The sequence below is a fragment of the Littorina saxatilis genome, linkage group LG17 (assembly GCF_037325665.1).
Source record: "Littorina saxatilis isolate snail1 linkage group LG17, US_GU_Lsax_2.0, whole genome shotgun sequence".
Taxonomy (NCBI): Eukaryota; Metazoa; Mollusca; class Gastropoda; order Littorinimorpha; family Littorinidae; genus Littorina; species Littorina saxatilis.
This window is the reverse complement of record NC_090261.1, coordinates 60977322-60995343: the sequence shown is the minus strand read 5'-3', so window position 1 is coordinate 60995343 and position 18022 is coordinate 60977322. Positions and strand designations below refer to the sequence as shown.

Sequence of the window (18022 nt, the reverse complement as noted above, 5' to 3'; positions counted from 1 at the left end):
GGGGGGGGGGGGGGGGGGGCGGAGTTAAACAAAAAGGAAAACGGGGAAGGGGAGGGGAGGGGGGGGGGGGGAGAAGCTAAGGACTGTCCACAAAACTTCAGCATTGAAATTGCCAAAACGTTCATTGCCAAGTGTGCAAGTTGGTTCAAAGAAATAAACCCAAGCAACAACTTTGTAACGGACAGATTTACTAGAACATTGTAACTCTTTGATTCGCCATCGGGCATTGCAGTGGATGAGTTGGGGTTGCCTTGCGCGTTCCCTGAAGCGACGCCAGGCACCAGCACCAGCCCCAATCGGTCTTTATTGAACCCGGAAAAAAGCAGATCCTGGCCGGTTATACAAGAACCTCATTATAGGAGACTGGATTCTCTGGGGAAACCACATCAAGCGGAATCAACCGGCGCAGCGGCTTCACCCGACACAGGGGTCCAGCAAGCCCGAAGCAACAACTCCTTGGCTGGCCGCTCGTCAATGTGGCGGTCAAGATCAAGCAGCATCGCTCCGTCGGAGACGGGCTTCACGTGGACCCTCCGAGGCAGTCGCCGACGCTCTGCGTCTTTACACAGTCGCACCTTGCAACCTGCTGCGAGTCCCAACTGCCGAAAAATCAGTGTCGAACGGTTGGTAGGAAGACTATGCATGGAGTATTGGGGCAGTTACACGCTGCGATCTTCCTGAGATTTGCACAGTCAGACGTCACGGCCGGCTGAGTCTTAGAAAAGAGCTACGACAAAGCTGCGAGTCTGTCTCATGAGATTCCCTCGTAGCTTTGGATGTCGCGCCACAAAAATTTAGAAATTTGTTATAGAACAGATGCATGGCCACGTTGTGTGGTTCTTGCAACACAATGTCCAAGCAAGGGAATTTGCAGTTAAGTTGCCTTATTCGTGAAAGAAGCAAAATGTATCCTCAATTAAGCGTGCATATATGAGAAAATTTCCAAAAACTGAAAATTGGGTCCTGGGCCGACAGGACCCTGTTGGGGTTCAGGGGCAATTCATAGATTGAAATAAAAAATAAATGAAAGCAACAGAAGGCATTCTGTAGAGACAACAAGGCATTCTGTAAAAGCAACAAGGCATTTTGTAATAGCAACAGAAGGCATTCTGTAAAAGCAACAAGGCATTTTGTAAAAGCAACAGAAGGCATTCTGTAAAAGCGTACTGTTAAAGTTTAGGAATCAATCAACAAAAGAAAATCATAAATGCTAAGATATGCTACTCACATGACAATACCACGCCGGTACCTCCGCTGCACCCGAAAAAAGCCGGGGCCACTTGCTGCGCACCGGGGCCGAGCCACGAGAGGCGAGTTTCTGCACTAAATCTTCTCTGTTTTCTCCAAAATGACATATCTTCACGTAACTGGCGTTTGTACTTCGACCTAAGGTGTTATAGCATCCCATCATCGGTTTTATTCTTTCCCTCGATTCAATTCTGAACTCTGAGCTTCGATTGTTTATGCTTTTTAAGTGAATTATGTGTCAATATTGACTTTCCACAATTATTACGGAAAATTAAGCTTATCAAACAAGCTGCAGAGAATTGGAATGTAATTATTGGTTATCTATTGACATCTGGCTCAAGTGGTGTCATCTAAATTCACGCGGTTGAATCATATTTGTTGAATCTCTACAGTCACTTAACGAATTTGTTGCTGCGCACCGGGGCCACTGTGGGCTGCGCACCGGGGCACTATTTGTGCAATTGATGCTGCGCACCGCGGCCAGTAATAAACGTGTTATTATGCTCCTTCAAAGTGTGTAGCATACTGTTTTCGGTTGTGATCGTACTTGAGGATCTTTGTTTGTTTGTCAGCTTGGACGGTGTTTGTGCCAAGCCTCGAATATTTTCGACCATTAGTGGTGGACACAGCAGTCAGACGTTACTGTATGCCTGTCCTCAAGAGTCACAGTATTTAAATGCCTTGATCTATCGACAAAAAGTGCAACACAATTTTAGGGCGTCTTGTTATTTGAACTCGGCAGGGGTTGGGTCACCTGGTTAAACACCCGAACAGACGACAGTTGTTTGGTTTCAGAGTGGAACTTATTAACCCAAGTTTCGTCACCACTGACGATATTCTATGTTGATTTGGACAAGCCATTGCTGATTTGTTCAAGTATTGTCAGGCAACACTCTGCCCTACCCCTCTTTTTCTTGTCACTGGGTTCATGTGGTACCCAACCGCCAAATCACTTTATGGACATTACATATTTGTGTAAGATCTTTTCAAATGCAGAGCTTTAAATGCCAATAACATATTGCATCTCCCTGATTATATTTCAGGGATCTTCTCTTATTATATGTTCTTCGGCGCCAATGTTTCCGAGAATAACGGATGAAATAAGTAGACTAGGGTGGGTATGATTTTCGAGGCTCCGTCTACCCGGTTTGAAATTGCTGTACCAGTTTTACACCACGGTTCATCCTAAAACATTTCATCACACTTTCATGCAAATCGGTCTCTTTTAACCTTATTTTGTAGTTATTGTAAGTTATGGCTCCGAAATCGCGAATTTAAGCTTCACGACGCATACATAGCGCGGCGAGTATCTTCCTGAGTCGACCATATGAAAACGACATAACTCTGGAACTTCATTTTTTGTGTCAAGCCTCACGATAGTCTATTCTTTGACGGCATGATTTTGTATTTAACGCCATATTGCCAGGAGCCTGGATTCTAAATAATAATGGAACAGCCCTCGAATAGGTATTCTTTCCAGTCACTTCATTCAGCGACAAAAAAACGAATCTTCTTCAATTGTTCATTCGAATGCACATCGACACTGTGTCCAATAACGTCCTTGAACTCTCGAAATTTGAATTTGCAGTAGTAACATCTAAACTGATCCATTTGTTCACCTGCAAAGCAGAACAAACCCACTCTTAAAAAGGACAAAACGAACGAACGTCAGCGTCATTACCTTTCTTGTGTGTGTTTGTGTGTTTGTGTGTGTGTGAGTGTGTGTGTGCAGTGTGTGTGTGTGTGTGTGTGTGTGTGTGCGAGCGCGTGTGTGTGTGGCTGAGACGGACAATACTTTATTCACTGTAGTACTGGCCCAGATGCGCAGCAAATTAGTGCCCAGGTCAGTATACAGCCCTCAAAACAGAGACATAGCCCGGTGCGCGGCAACAAAATCGTTCAATGACGCTAGAGATTCAAGAAATATGACTCAACCGCATGAATTTATATTACACCACTTGAGCCAGATGTCAACAAACAACCAATAATTACATTCCAATTATCTGCAGCTTGTTTGATAAGCTTGATTTTCCGTAATAACTGTGGAAGGTCCGAATGTATACATACTTTACTGGCCCCGGTGCGCATCACATAAGTGTGCGCAGCCCTCAAAATAGAGACATGACCCCGGTGCGCAGCAACAAAATCGTTCAGTGACGGTAGAGATTCAACAAATATGATTCAACCGCGTGAAGTTAGTAGACGCCACTTGAGCCAGATGTCAACAAATAACCAATAATTACATTCCAATTATCTGCAGCTTGTTTAATAAGCTTGATTTTCCGTAATAACTTTGGAAAGTCAGAATTTGCACATAATTCACTGGAAAAGCATAAATAATCGAAGCTCAGAGTTCACAATTGAATCGAGGAAAAGAATAAAATCGATGATGGGATACTATAACACCTTAGGTCGAAGTACACATGCCAGTTACGTGATGATATGTCATTTTGGAGAAAACAGAGAAGATTTAGTGCAGAAACTCGCCTCTCGTGCCTCGGCTATTTTCGGTGTGCAGCGGAGATACCGGCGTGAATACTGCAAGTTTGGAACACCCACTTCATATTTGAAAAACGGAATTTCCGTTTCTGCCGATCACCAGAAAACGGTTTCCGTCGTCAAACGGAACCAGATGCACCCTTGTCTCCTAAAGCTTGACAAGTTTTTGACGCTTTTGTCTCATTCTCAAATTCTCTTGAAATAAGCTGCTTAATTCACGAAACGGTATGCTTATTTCACAAAAATAGACATGCATGTCCTGCGGGAAGAGCACGTTTTTAAGTTGTCAGAAGGGAACAAATCTGACAATGTCAAAGTCGTTAATCACGTTACATGTTTCTTCTTATTTTTGGCTATTTTGTTTCTTTAATCAGGGTGGCGATGCTTGCGGAGAAATCAGTCGACGAGAAGGAGATCGAAACGGAACTGCAAAGCTTGATACTGACTAACAGAAAACCACTGAGCACAACGACTAAAGTCGTGCTCAGAGATTCTTGGGAAGCCCTGAGCTACGAGAGCCCTGCTTCTATCGGCTTGTTGCATCTCAAGTATGTAGACTTGTGTTTCCATTGTGTCAAACCTGTTAGAGAGGGGCTCACTTTGACTTACGTATTGCTTATTGATATGGCACGTGAACTTAAAACAGGTGGGCTATACTAAAGAAATTTAAAAAAATCCTAGTAAAATTACTGTTTCTGAAAATGTAATATATCCACCTGAGATTAAGGCAATACCATCCCGCCTCCCCGCTCGTGCATCGAGAAAGACTGACGGCATGGACGGGACAGGTTGTAATCTCGGGTGGTCTCACGTGAGCACGGTATCATTGTACGCGCATGCGCATAAACCAAGGGAGATAACTTTTGTGTCCCGCATTACAGCGGGCTTCTGTCCAGAACTTGCTTTGTAGGGTATCTTTTTTTGCCGTAAACAATGCACCCTTTGCTGAGTGGCGTTACTAAAAAAAAAAACGTATACTAATAAAAAGTAAAACATATATATAAAACAAATAAACAAACCCCAACTGTTCCCTGTTGAGATAGAGCCAACCACCAGGACAACTCCACGGTCACTGATCTGTCCAGGATAAAGTTTTCAAATCAAGAATGACACCCGGTATGACGCGAGCGGTAGCCGCAGAGAAGCACGAGATTTACAAGAGAATACGAATACGAATTTAGTTTATTTTGTGTTTGACATAAGCTTTAGAAGAGAAAGAGAGAGAGAGAGAGAGAGAGAGAGAGAGAGAGAGAGAGAGAGGGGGGAGGGGGGGGGGCGTGCGTGTGTGTTTAGGTGGGTGTGTGTCAGTGTGAAGCCGGTGAGCGAACTTAATATTTTGGGGCTCACCTGAGTAATCTGTGTCTTAGTATTAAAGGAGCAGAGTTCGTCTGTATGGGCGTCCGTCCGTCCGTCCGTCCGTCCGTCCGTCCGTCCGTTCGAACAAAAAAACAAAAAACTTAATGCTCAGGTCAAGTTGTCTCTGAAAATGTGTACACTTATCGGTTTGGATGACCTCTTGACATGATCCAAGTCAGGTTGACCCATGTACAAAGTCAAAGTCACAGCAAGGTCGAGTTTGGGTTTTAAAATGGGAAATGATTATTTTTTCCAATGTTTTTTAGCTACAGCATTTAAACTTTGAGTGTGATGATCCCTAGGCAGGACTCAAATCTGTTGACCAACAACAACAATTTAGGTCACAGTGGGGTCAAAAACCGTACAATTCTCATTTTCTTCATTTTTGATGGGAATCTTTCGAACTTCACATACTACCAAGGTTTGAAGACCTCTATATTTGGTTGATTCTGGACAAACTTCAAGATCGCAATGGGATCGAGTTTGGGTCGATTAGAATGAGTATATCACCATTTTCAACGTTTGATAAGATAATTTGAGCAGAAAATGTATGTCTGATTGATATTACTCATTACGTCGGTGAGTCGTATAAGCGTTTGCTTTTCTTGTTGGGGTTTATGTTTGAGCTTATATTTTAATTTTATCCGTTGATTCTTTGTTGAACCATGTCTGTGTTTCAGTGTGTATGCCCTTTTTTAAAACGTACAAGCATTAACACAATATCCTGGATAACTCCAGGCAATGAAATATTCTGTTTTCGGTACAGTCAACAGTTGGTGAATTTTCTATGTACCTGTTTGTTTGATTGCTTGTATGTTTTTTCTGATTTTATTTTATTTTATTTTATTTTATTTTATTTTATTTTGTTCAAATTGCATTTCTACAGCCTTACCAGCGTAGTTTATGATTCCAGGGTCTATATGAACTCCTCGGAGGTCCAAACCAAGTATCCGCAGCTTGGCACATCAATGGAAGTCAAGAAAACCATCGATGAAACATGCAAACAAGCTCACTGGCAACAAACAATGAACACGATTGGTGTGGCAATTACACACCTCGACAACTTTGAAACCGTAGCCAAAATCATGCGCAAGATTGGTGCTCGCCACACTAATATTGATGATACAGTGCACATTGAGGTTAGTTGGGCAAATAATATGAATAAATGGATAAGTAAACAAGTCGCATGAAGCGAAATTAATACATTTAGTCAGTCTGTCGTTCTTACAGTATGAAATTAAAGGACCCCAACAGGCTCTCTTTAAGGTCAGAGAAAGCAGTTGGGGTTGATTTAATGATATAGGTAAGCATCTAAAGATGCAAAAACCGAACAGTAAATCACAGGGTTTGTGTTGCATCAGTCTAATTTTACACAAAATGCATGCTCAAAAAGCGGCCAAATCATTCGTCTGCTACGCGAGACTTCAAAATCCCCGCGGCGGCAAGCCGTTGGCTGTGACGTCACAAGCAGGAATCGGAAGCGAAAGTAGCGACGCTCGATCTGCGTCTTTGCTGCAGCCGTGGATGCGCGCGTACTCCCGACATCATGCCGAGAGAGTGTGCTGCTGCCGTATGTTCGGAGTTGCAAAAAAGTCGCGTAAGGCGAAAATACAATATTTAGTCAAGTAGCTGCCATTTTTCAGCAAGACCGTATACTCGTAGCATCGTCAGTCCACCGCTCATGGCAGCCAAAGGCAGTGAAATTGACAAGAAGAGCGGGGTAGTAGTTGCGCTAAGAAGGATAGCACGCTTTTCTGTACCTCTCTTTGTTTTAACTTTCTGAGCGTGTTTTTAATCCAAACATATCATATCTATATGTTTTTTGAATCAGGAACCGACAAGGAATAAGATGAAAGTGTTTTTAAATTGATTTGGACAATTTAATTTTGATAATAATTTTTATATATTTAATTTTCAGAGCTTGTTTTTAATCCGAATATAACATATTTATATGTTTTTGGAATCAGCAAATGATGGAGAATAAGATAAACGTAAATTTGGATCGTTTTATAAATTTTTATTTTTTTTTACAATTTTCAGATTTTTAATGACCAAAGTCATTAATTAATTTTTAAGCCACCAAGCTGAAATGCAATACCGAAGTCCGGGCTTCGTCGAAGATTACTTGACCAAAATTTCAACCAATTTGGTTGAAAAATGAGGGCGTGACAGTGCCGCCTCAACTTTCACGAAAAGCCGGATATGACGTCATCAAAGACATTTATCAAAAAAATGAAAAAAACGTTCGGGGATATCATACCCAGGAACTCTCATGTCAAATTTCATAAAGATCGGTCCAGTAGTTTAGTCTGAATCGCTCTACACACACACACACACACACGCACAGACAGACAGACACACATACACCACGACCCTCGTTTCGATTCCCCCTCGATGTTAAAATATTTAGTCAAAACTTGACTAAATATAAACAAGTCGCGTAAGGCGAACATACAATATTTAGTCAAGTAGCTGTCGAACTCACAGAATGAAACTGAACGCAATGCAACGCAGCAAGACCGTATACTCGTAGTCCACCGCTCACGGCATAGGCAGTGAAATTGACAAGAAGAGCGGGGTAGTAGTTGCGCTAAGAAGGATAGCACGCTTTTCTGTACCTCTCTTTGTTTTAACTTTCTGAGCGTGTTTTTAATCCAAACATATCATATCTATATGTTTTTGGAATCAGGAACCGACAAGGAATAAGATGAAAGTGTTTTTAAATTGATTTCGAAAAAAAGATTTGATAATAATTTTTATATATTTTATTTTCAGAGCTTGTTTTTAATCCGAATATAACATATTTATATGTTTTTGGAATCAGCAAATGATGGAAAATAAGATAAACGTAAATTTGGATCGTTTTATAAATTTTTATTTTTTTTTACAATTTTGAGATTTTTAATGACCAAAGTCATTAATTAAATTTTAAGCCACCAAGCTGAAATGCAATACCGAAGTCCGGGCTTCGTCGAAGATTACTTGACCAAAATTTCAACCAATTTGGTTGAAAAATGAGGGCGTGACAGTGCCGCCTCAACTTTCACGAAAAGCCGGATATGACGTCATCAAAGACATTTATCAAAAAAATGAAAAAAACGTTCGGGGATTTCATACCCAGGAACTCTCATGTCAAATTTCATAAAGATCGGTCCAGTAGTTTAGTCTGAATCGCTCTACACACACACACACACACACGCACAGACAGACAGACAGACACACATACACCACGACCCTCGTTTCGATTCCCCCTCGATGTTAAAATATTTAGTCAAAACTTGACTAAATATAAAAAGGACTCAGGCTTGAGTTTTCATTTGTTTCCATCCGACTCAAGGCTCAAGCAGGAATGGGCTGTGAAAATGAATCAGCTGGACCAAAAAACAAAGAAACAACAACAACAACAACAACAACAACAACAACAACAACAACAACTGAATTATACCGTCGATCTTTTATACCATCTACTACTGTCCTGTGGAACTCCTTGCCAGACAACATCAAAACAACTAACTCAATCAGCGAATTCAAACGCTATTTATCTATTCCTGATTATAACGTACCTGCCTATTATTCCTGTGGTAAAAGACTGGAAGAGATTCACCACTGCAGAATGCGCCTAAACATGAGTAATTTTAATTCTGACCTGTGTAAACGCCACTTACAGGAAAACCCACAGTGCGCTTGCGGCTACCTGAACGAAACAGCTGACCATTATTTGACATATTGTCCTTTGTACATAGATGCTCGCCTGTCTACAATAAACGCACTTCCTGTAAATTACAGACATGTTTAAATATTGTTAAAGGGTAGCGAAAACCTTTCTCTTTGCACCAACAAGCTTATTTTTGAAAGTGTCCAATCGTTTATCCATGAATCTGGTCGTTTTTGTTGATTTGACTCAGTACCCGTATTCATGCCAACAACCCTTATTTTATATGCATTTTTTCAAATATATATTTAGCGAGCTACTGCTTATTTGCCACAGGATTATAGTTTGTTATGTACTATGTACATGTATATTCTTTTTTGTATGCGCTAACCACCTTCATCTTTTTTATGTACCTACCGTTCTTTCCTCCCACCTCCACCCTCTCCCCTCTTCCTCCTGCTAGCTTTTTATATTTAGTCAAGTTTTGACTAAATATTTTAACATCGAGGGGGAATCGAAACGAGGGTCGTGGTGTATGTGCGTGTGTGCGTGTGTGTGTGTGTCTGTGTGTGTGTCTGTGTGTGTGTGTGTGTGTGTAGAGCGATTCAGACTAAACTACTGGACCGATCTTTATGAAATTTGACATGAGAGTTCCTGGGTATGAAATCCCCGAACGTTTTTTTCATTTTTTTGATAAATGTCTTTGATGACGTCATATCCGGCTTTTCGTGAAAGTTGAGGCGGCACTGTCACGCCCTCATTTTTCAACCAAATTGGTTGAAATTTTGGTCAAGTACTCTTCGACGAAGCCCGGGGTTCGGTATTGCATTTCAGCTTGGTGGCTTAAAAATTAATTAATGACTTTGGTCATTAAAAATCTGAAAATTGTAAAAAAAATTAAAAATTTATAAAACGATCCAAATTTACGTTTATCTTATTCTCCATCATTTGCTGATTCCAAAAACATATCAATATGTTATATTTGGATTAAAAACAAGCTCTGAAAATTAAATATATAAAAATTATTATCAAATTTTTTTTTTCGAAATCAATTTAAAAACACTTTCATCGTATTCCTTGTCGGTTCCTGATTCCAAAAATATATAGATATGATATGTTTGGATTAAAAACACGCTCAGAAAGTTAAAACGAAGAGAGGTACAGAAAAGCGTGCTATCCTTCTTAGCGCAACGAATACCCCGCTCTTCTTGTCAATTCCACGGGCACTGCCTTTGCCACGGGCGGTGGAGTGACGATGCTACGAGTATACGGTCTTGCTGCGTTCAGTTTCATTCTGTGAGTTCGACAGCTACTTGACTAAATATTGTATTTTCGCCTTACGCGACTTGTTCTTATTCTTTCTGGTTTGCTTTAACTATGCTTTTCATCTAGATAGTTCCACAGTTTATAAGTAATGTTTGTCCGACATCATATTTGTGTTATTTTCCTACTACGTAGGGCGCGTAATATAAGCGTTCGCTTGAGTTCGTGTCCCTATTGTTGATTGTTTATCGTTGTATTATTGTATCATGTTTGATTTAATAAAACATTGTTTAAACCAACAACAACAACAACAACAACAACAACAACAACAACAACAACAACAACAACAACAACAACAACAACACTATTGTTGAGAAACCAGCGAAACTACATCAACAATAACAATAACAACAACAACACCATTGTTGAGAAACCAGCGAAATCACATCAACAACAACAACAACAACAACAACAACCACCACCTCAACAACTACAACCACAACAGCATTGTTGAGAAACCAGCGAAACTGTATCAACAATAACAAAAACAACAACAACCACGGCCACAGCACAGTACAACATTGGGCAACAACTACAACTACAACGACGACACCAACACTGACAACAACTCAAAAACCAAGAACAACTACAATATCAACAACAACACCAACAACAGCTTTACACTGATAAACAGTAGGTGGAACACGCTTGATTTGACCCGTAACAACCTTGATTTCAGCTACGACGACGACAACAACAACATCAACTCAAATTCGAGAACATATACGTCTTCAACAACATAACCAACAACAAATCCGATAGAACTTCAACTAAAATCTCAACAGTGATCATGGGCTGCCTAAATCTATTTGCTGAGTCTGGCAGACATTTGACTTCCACCCTTGAGAGAGAATGGTTTTTCCTCGTAAACTTTGTGCCTCAAACCTGACTAAGAGGATACAACTCTACATTAATCCCCGATTATCAACCCAGATAGATGGGACACTTCCGTCTCAACTCGGACGCCGCAGTAAGAACGATCTCTGACAACAGACGCTGATACGGTACAGCTATCTGCTCGCCGGCTCCTAAACCACTTCCCCAGCCTGTATGTCTACACACTGACACCAATTAAACCTCCAACTGAGCTGTTAACCCGTGATTTGTAAAAATGTAAAAAATATTTTACAAATTACGTCGAACCTAAATCCGCGATTTGTAAAAATGTTAAAAAAAAATAAAAATCAAAAAATCATTTCTCTATTCAGCCTATTGTCCCATCGCTGGGAAATTCGGATCGCTTCCTCCCAGTGGAAAGCTAGCAGCAACAGAGTCGCGCTACCCCAAAGTCAAGGGATCATTAGATTTGTTTTTCTTTCTTTTTTCATTATATTTAGTCAAGTTTTGACTAAATATTTTAACATCGAGGGGGAATCAAAAACGTATGTGCGTGCGTGTGTGCGTGCGTGTGTGTGTGTGTGTGTGTAGAGCGATTCAGACTAAACTACTGGACCGATCTTTATGAAATTTTACATGAAAGTTCCTGGGTATGAAATCCCCGAACATATTTTTCATTTTTTTGATAAATGTCTTTGATGACGTCATATCCGGCTTTTCGTGAAAGTTGAGGCGGCACTGTCACGCCCTCATTTTTCAACCAAATTGGTTGAAATTTTGGTCAAGTAATCTTCGACGAAGCCCGGGGTTCGGTATTGCATTTCAGCTTGGTGGCTTAAAAATTAATTAATGACTTTGGTCATTAAAAATCGCAAAATTGTAAAAAAAAAAAAAAAAATTTATAAAACGATTCAAGTTTACGTTTATCTTATTCTCCATCATTTGCTGATTCCAAAAACATATAAATATGTTATATTCGGATTAAAAACAAGCTCTGAAAATTAAATATATAAAAATTATTATCAAAATTAAATTGTCCAAATCAATTTAAAAACACTTTCATCTTATTCCTTGTCGGTTCCTGATTCCAAAAACATATAGATATGATATGTTTGGATTAAAAACACGCTCAGAAAGTTAAAACAAAGAGAGGTACAGAAAAGCGTGCTATCCTTCTTAGCGCAACTACTACCCCGCTCTTCTTGTCAATTTCACTGCCTTTGCCATGAGCGGTGGCCTGACGATGCTACGAGTAAAATGGCATTGCGTTCAGTTTCATTCTGTGAGTTCGACAGCTACTTGACTAAATATTGTATTTTCGCCTTACGCGACTTGTTTCTTGATTGTCCTATATCGCTGGCGAATTTGGATCGCTTCCCCCCAGTGAAAAGCTAGCAGCAACAAAATCGCGCTTGTGGTCCAAGTTGTGGAATGTGTCCAAGATGTGGAATATGTGTCCAAGATGTGGTATGTGTCCGCGATGTGGTAATGTGTCCGCGATGTGGTAATGTGTCCAAGATGTGGTAATGTGTCCAAGATGTGGTAATGTGTCCAAGATGTGGTATGTGTCCAAGATGTGGTAATGTGTCCAAGTTGTGGTATGTGTCCAAGTTGTGGTATGTATCCAAGTTGTGGTATGTGTCCAAGATGTGGTAATGTGTCCAAGTTGTGGTATGCGTCTAAGATGTGGTCTGTGTCCAAGTTGTGGTATGTGTCCAAGATGTGGTATGTGTCCAAGTTGTGGTATGTGTCCAAGTTGTGGTATGTGTCCAAGATGTGGTATGTGTCCAAGTTGTGGTATGTGTCCAAGTTGTGGAATGTGATGGGACAATAAAGAAATGAAAAAAAATCTAATAGATTCATTGACTTTGGGGAAGCGCGACTCTGTTGTTGCTAGCTTTCCACTGGGAGGAAGCGACCCAAATTTCCCAGCGATGGGACAATAAAGAAAAGAAAAAAAAATCCCAAAGATCCCTTGACTTTGGGGTAGCGCGACTCTGTTGTTGCTAGCTTTCCACTGGGAGGAAGTGACCCGAATTTCCCAGCGACGAGACAATCTAGGAATGAAAAAAAAAATGTAAACATAAACAGTCGCCCTACCCCAAAAGTCAAGGGATTTTGTTTTTGTGCCTTGACTTTGGAGATGACAAGAAAATATCGGGAGCATTAACGTGATTTGTAAAAACAATTACTAATCACGGGGCGCACAGACCCTTGATTTTAATCCCCAGGCTCAAAACTGTAAGGTTCAGCAGCTAAAGTTGCTTCTGCCATTAATACTGCTTGTGACGTCATCGGAATTTTACCCAGAATTCACGACTTCCGTACTCTTGCGGACGTTCGCGATACAATGGCCGCCAGATCGGAACGCGAAAACGCTTCGCTTCAGCCACGACATTCGTCGGATTATGGCCCAAAACGATTCCGAAATAAACTAAACCCTGTGAGGGAAGGTGAGAAAACAATTTCCTACGGCATGCATATGCCTGGTTAACCTAAGTCACGCCAAAACGCAAATGAACGCGTTTTTCACACCAAACAAAGCCTGTTGGGGTCCTTTAACAGACTGCATTTTATTCTCTCACCAAAACATTATTCATATTCTAAACAACGAAGTGACTGTGGTAAGATGAACAAAGTTAAAAAACAAAGGAATACTGTACTCACCAATACAAGAACGGGACAAGACGGTACGAATTTTCGCTTATGGAAGCTTCATCAGGAAAAACAAGAACACAAAAGACAACAAAAAGCAGACGCAACACGGAACGAACAAGGTTTGAAAGAAAATGGAGGGGAAACACGCAAAAAAGGGAAGGAACTCTAGGAACGGAAATGAATGAAAGGGGAGAGAAGTGGTAGGATGATGTCAAGGGCACAGGCATACTAGACTAAAAGTGATACACATTGACATCATCCTACCACTTCTCTCCCCTTTCATTCATTTCCGTTCCTAGAGTTCCTTCCCTTTTTTGCGTGTTTCCCCTCCATTTTCTTTCAAACCTTGTTCGTTCCGTGTTGCGTCTGCTTTTTGTTGTCTTTTGTGTTCTTGTTTTTCCTGATGAAGCTTCCATAAGCGAAAATTCGTACCGTCTTGTCCCGTTCTTGTATTGGTGAGTACAGTATTCCTTTGTTTTTTAACATTATTCATATTGTTTCGGTGTCAGCACAGTTCTAACAAAAAAGTCCAGATTATAACAGTTTAATTTAATGGCAATGGGGGGGGGGGGGGGGGGCGTGGGGGTCAAGGTTTCATTTTTAAAATTCACTGTCTCGTACCAACATATAACTTTTCCTGAAGTGAATTTAATTTTGTGGCTTCCTGAACAAAGGAACGTTTTTGTTTTTTTTATCGAATGGCGTTGTGATGGAGAATCAAAGCAGTAACACATTGCGATGGTCAACAACAACACAATAGTAACAACAAAAGTAGCCTACAGTAAAGATGGAACGAATGAATTATATATTATTAAAATCATTGATGCTGTCAAAAGCCGTAGATTAGATTTGTTCTTATCGAATAATTTCCAACAACTGGTTACGACCCCAACGAAAATAAAAGTGAGTACCTACACATGTCTTTTGGCCAAGACGCTTACTAGATAATATAGCTTTAGCTGCATGACAGGGATGAAGTGATAATCCTGTGTGCAGCTACCATTCGATACGTTACGTCCTCCTTAGAGGCCCACTCCGCCTCGTAAACAGATCGCATCACACTGACTCAGATCTGACCAGGCTTTAAATGATAATAATAATAAATCACTTTTGTATAGCGCAAGTCCCGATTCACAGCTCCAAGCGCTTTACAATTCCAATAAACACCTCTCACAAACACACACACACACACCCACACACACACACACACACAAACACACACGATACACAAATCCTGACATTAGAAAATACAAGCAAACTAACCCATCATAGCGATTAAAACAAGCACACAGTTAAAGGCACAGAAAGCCTCCCGTAAACCATCACAGATACGGTCAGGCTTTTACACACAGTACAAACACCCTTTCATTTAAACACTCACCGATTGAGAACATCCTTGGTGCCCTCCGTAAAGAGCGAACAATTTTCAAAGAATTTATTTTTGCGTGGTTTATCTTACCCCTGAGCCATCGTGAACCCGTGTGATCCAGTTTCCCTTTTTCACAATGTAGTCGTCAGTTAGTCATTTGAATGCGACTCGATGTGAGCTTATCTACAATAGCACGTTTTTATGCACGAAACAAACGGCTGTGCTTCACAAGAACTCTAGCGATGGCTTTTGACTGTTGAGAGGAACGGCGATATGCATAAACCGTCGTCTGCTACGACCCTTGCGTGACCCTGCTTCCGGGCTTTTCTTTTTTCAAACTTTCACAACTTCGAATTGTACTGATCTTGTCTTGATGAAAAAAGAATTCTTTTGTAAGAATGTTTGTGTAATAAGCTGTCAATTTATTATTTAGATTTTAAAAGTTAGGTCTAGCGCAAAAACGCACCACGGTCCAAAAACATTCTGATAATCATCGATCCACGGCTATTGCCAGTTTACATCGATAGAATGAGACCCGAAGGGAAGTAACTCGTTTTTGACCTGAGTTCAGGATGGGTCCAAAAAGTGTTCGAGACAATCTGCAAAATTAATTCTTTAAAAATTGCTCGCTCTTTACGTAGGGCACCTAGGATGTTCCCGTTTGGTGAGCGCTCAAATGGAAGGGTGTTTGTACTGTGTGTAAAAGCCTGACAGTATCTGTGATGGTTTACGGGAGACTTACTGTCCGGGCGTGATTTCCAGTATTGAATATTCATAACAGCCGTCCAGCACCAAAACGAGGCGCCATTGTTGTAGAGGAACAAGTCCACAAAAATAAATTCTTTGAAAATTTCTCACGCTCGACAGAAAGCAGCCAGGATGTTCCCGTTCGGTGAGCGTTCAAATGGAAGTATGCTTGTATTGTATGTAGACGCTCGGGGAGCTCTGTGATGGTTTACGGGAGGCTCACTGTGCCTTTAATAACAACAACAACATTTAGCGCTGCCCGACTCAGCCGTGACAAGCAAACGACTTGCGCCAGACTTTTCTTATCGCGCGAACTGATTGGTTAGCTCTCACCACTGAGTTAAATATAGACGTATACATCTCTGTGGCTCTAGCCTTCCCTTCGCCGGAAAACAACGAGGTCAACCGGACAATGCCGAAAGGCTAAGTCTGGCGAGACTCGCCGCTTAAAACTAGTTTGCGAGTTTGTGCTGTTCACATGGGCAGCGATTTTGATTTGACTTGCTGCTGACTAAAATCGCTTGAAAGTTGGTCACAAGTTGGTTGCAAGTCGGCCATGTGAACAGCACTTTACCTGTACATATTATTTTACCAGAGTAGCATGAGGTAGACAATTAATTATGTCTTTGTTAAATGTCAGTTGTTCTTTGTTGCAGTGTTACTTCGCAGGGCTGGAGCATACGTTCAACAAAATGCTGCGTTTTAACGGCCCGGCCTCGCATGATCACATCTGGCACCATTTTTGGGCGATCTTGAAGTCGGAATTTACGCTTGGTTGGACCAGAATGCGACACGATTCATGTAACTATTGTCCGAAACCTCCCTGAGCGAGACGACCAAACCAAGAAACAAAGATATCATGACAGTTCGCCTGTGAATTGAAACTGAGGCAGCGTGTCTGTGCGCGCACGTGTGTGAGTGTTAGTGTGTGTGTGCGTAGTGTTAATGTGCGTGTATGAGTGTGCGTGTATGCGTGTATTAGTGTGTGTGTGTGTGTGTGTGTGTAAGTGTGTGTGTGTGTGTCAGTGTGCGTGTGTTTGTGTGTGTGCGTGTGTTAGAGTGTGTGTGTATGTGTGTGTGTGTGTGTGTGTGTGTGTGTGTGTGTGTGTGTGTGTGTGTGTGTGCAGGAGGAGTGAGAAGGAGGAAGGCAGTGTGTTTGTGAGTGTGCTTTAATCTGAAGAAAAAACATCGAAAACAAATGTAAGGAATGTGTTGAACTGCTTACCGTTGTTAAGGTGGTTTTACGGAACCCAGGTAATCCGCGAATATAGGCCTGAAGCTTCATTGCACGATGCTTCAGCCAATGAGAAGGCGTACAGCACGATGCAATCACTTCAGTAGCCAATCACTGCACGATGCTTCAGCCAATGAGAAGGCGTACAGCACGATGCAACCACTTCAGTAGCCAATCACTGCACGATGCTTCAGCCAATGAGAAGGCGTACAGCACGATGCAACCACTTCAGTAGCCAATCACTGCACGATGCTTCAGCCAATGAGAAGGCGTACAGCACGATACAATCCCTTCAGTAGCCAATCATTGCACGATGCTTCAGCCAATGAGAAGGCGTACAGCACGATACAATCCCTTCAGTAGCCAATCATTGCACGATGCTTCAGCCAATTCGAAGGCGTACATCACGATGCAATCACTTTTGTGACCAATCATTCGACTCCCCTGCAAGATGGTGCAGCCCACACGGTATGAGATGTAACTCGACTCACGGCCTTCAGCAATCAAGGCTTTGGCACATTCGATTGATGCAGCCAGCGAGAAAAGGTCTACAGAATGTAATTAATCCCGTCATCGACGCATAATGGCTTGGATTTGTTCTACACGGTATAGTAGTGAACAGAAATGTAGCCAATGAAAAATAATAGCATGGATAGAATTGAAATTTAACATCCTCTGTGGCATTAGCGATTAGTCAATCAGGGACGTATGTTTGGCTACTGATGCTTCAGAGAACGTTGCATTCCAATTTCACATCATACCTTCTTTCATTGGAGACCTAAAAGGCATGTAAGTCACACAGGAAAAAGGTGTACCACGCCGATTGCAGGGGCGTATGTTTGGCTGCCCAATAGAACTTTGAAAAAAAAATTCATTGGCGAAAAAAGGCATGTCATTTCACAGTGCAAAAAGGTATACCACGATATAGGCCTACAGACTCATGTATTAAATAACTCTTTAGGCATGGCGTGGCATTTTGATGTAGACAGTCGAGAACGCCGAGAGGAAGAAGAAGAAGATGTAGAGGGCGGGGAAAAGGTTATAGCATGACACAACCGCACTGGATGATGATAAAGTCATTGAAGAAAGAAAAGCATGA

General features: G+C 41.3%; 1 protein-coding gene across 1 annotated transcript; it reads left to right on the top strand.

Annotated features, from left to right (window-relative positions):
* Positions 1-131: 131 nt before the first annotated feature.
* Positions 132-16870, top strand: LOC138952107 (uncharacterized). The gene is made up of 4 exons (XM_070323705.1): positions 132-623; positions 4122-4295; positions 6017-6242; positions 16346-16870. Exons 1-4 carry the CDS (start codon positions 475-477, stop codon positions 16514-16516), a joined length of 720 nt encoding a protein of 239 aa, XP_070179806.1. The 5' UTR covers positions 132-474; the 3' UTR covers positions 16517-16870.
* The last annotated feature ends 1152 nt before the right edge of the window (positions 16871-18022 follow it).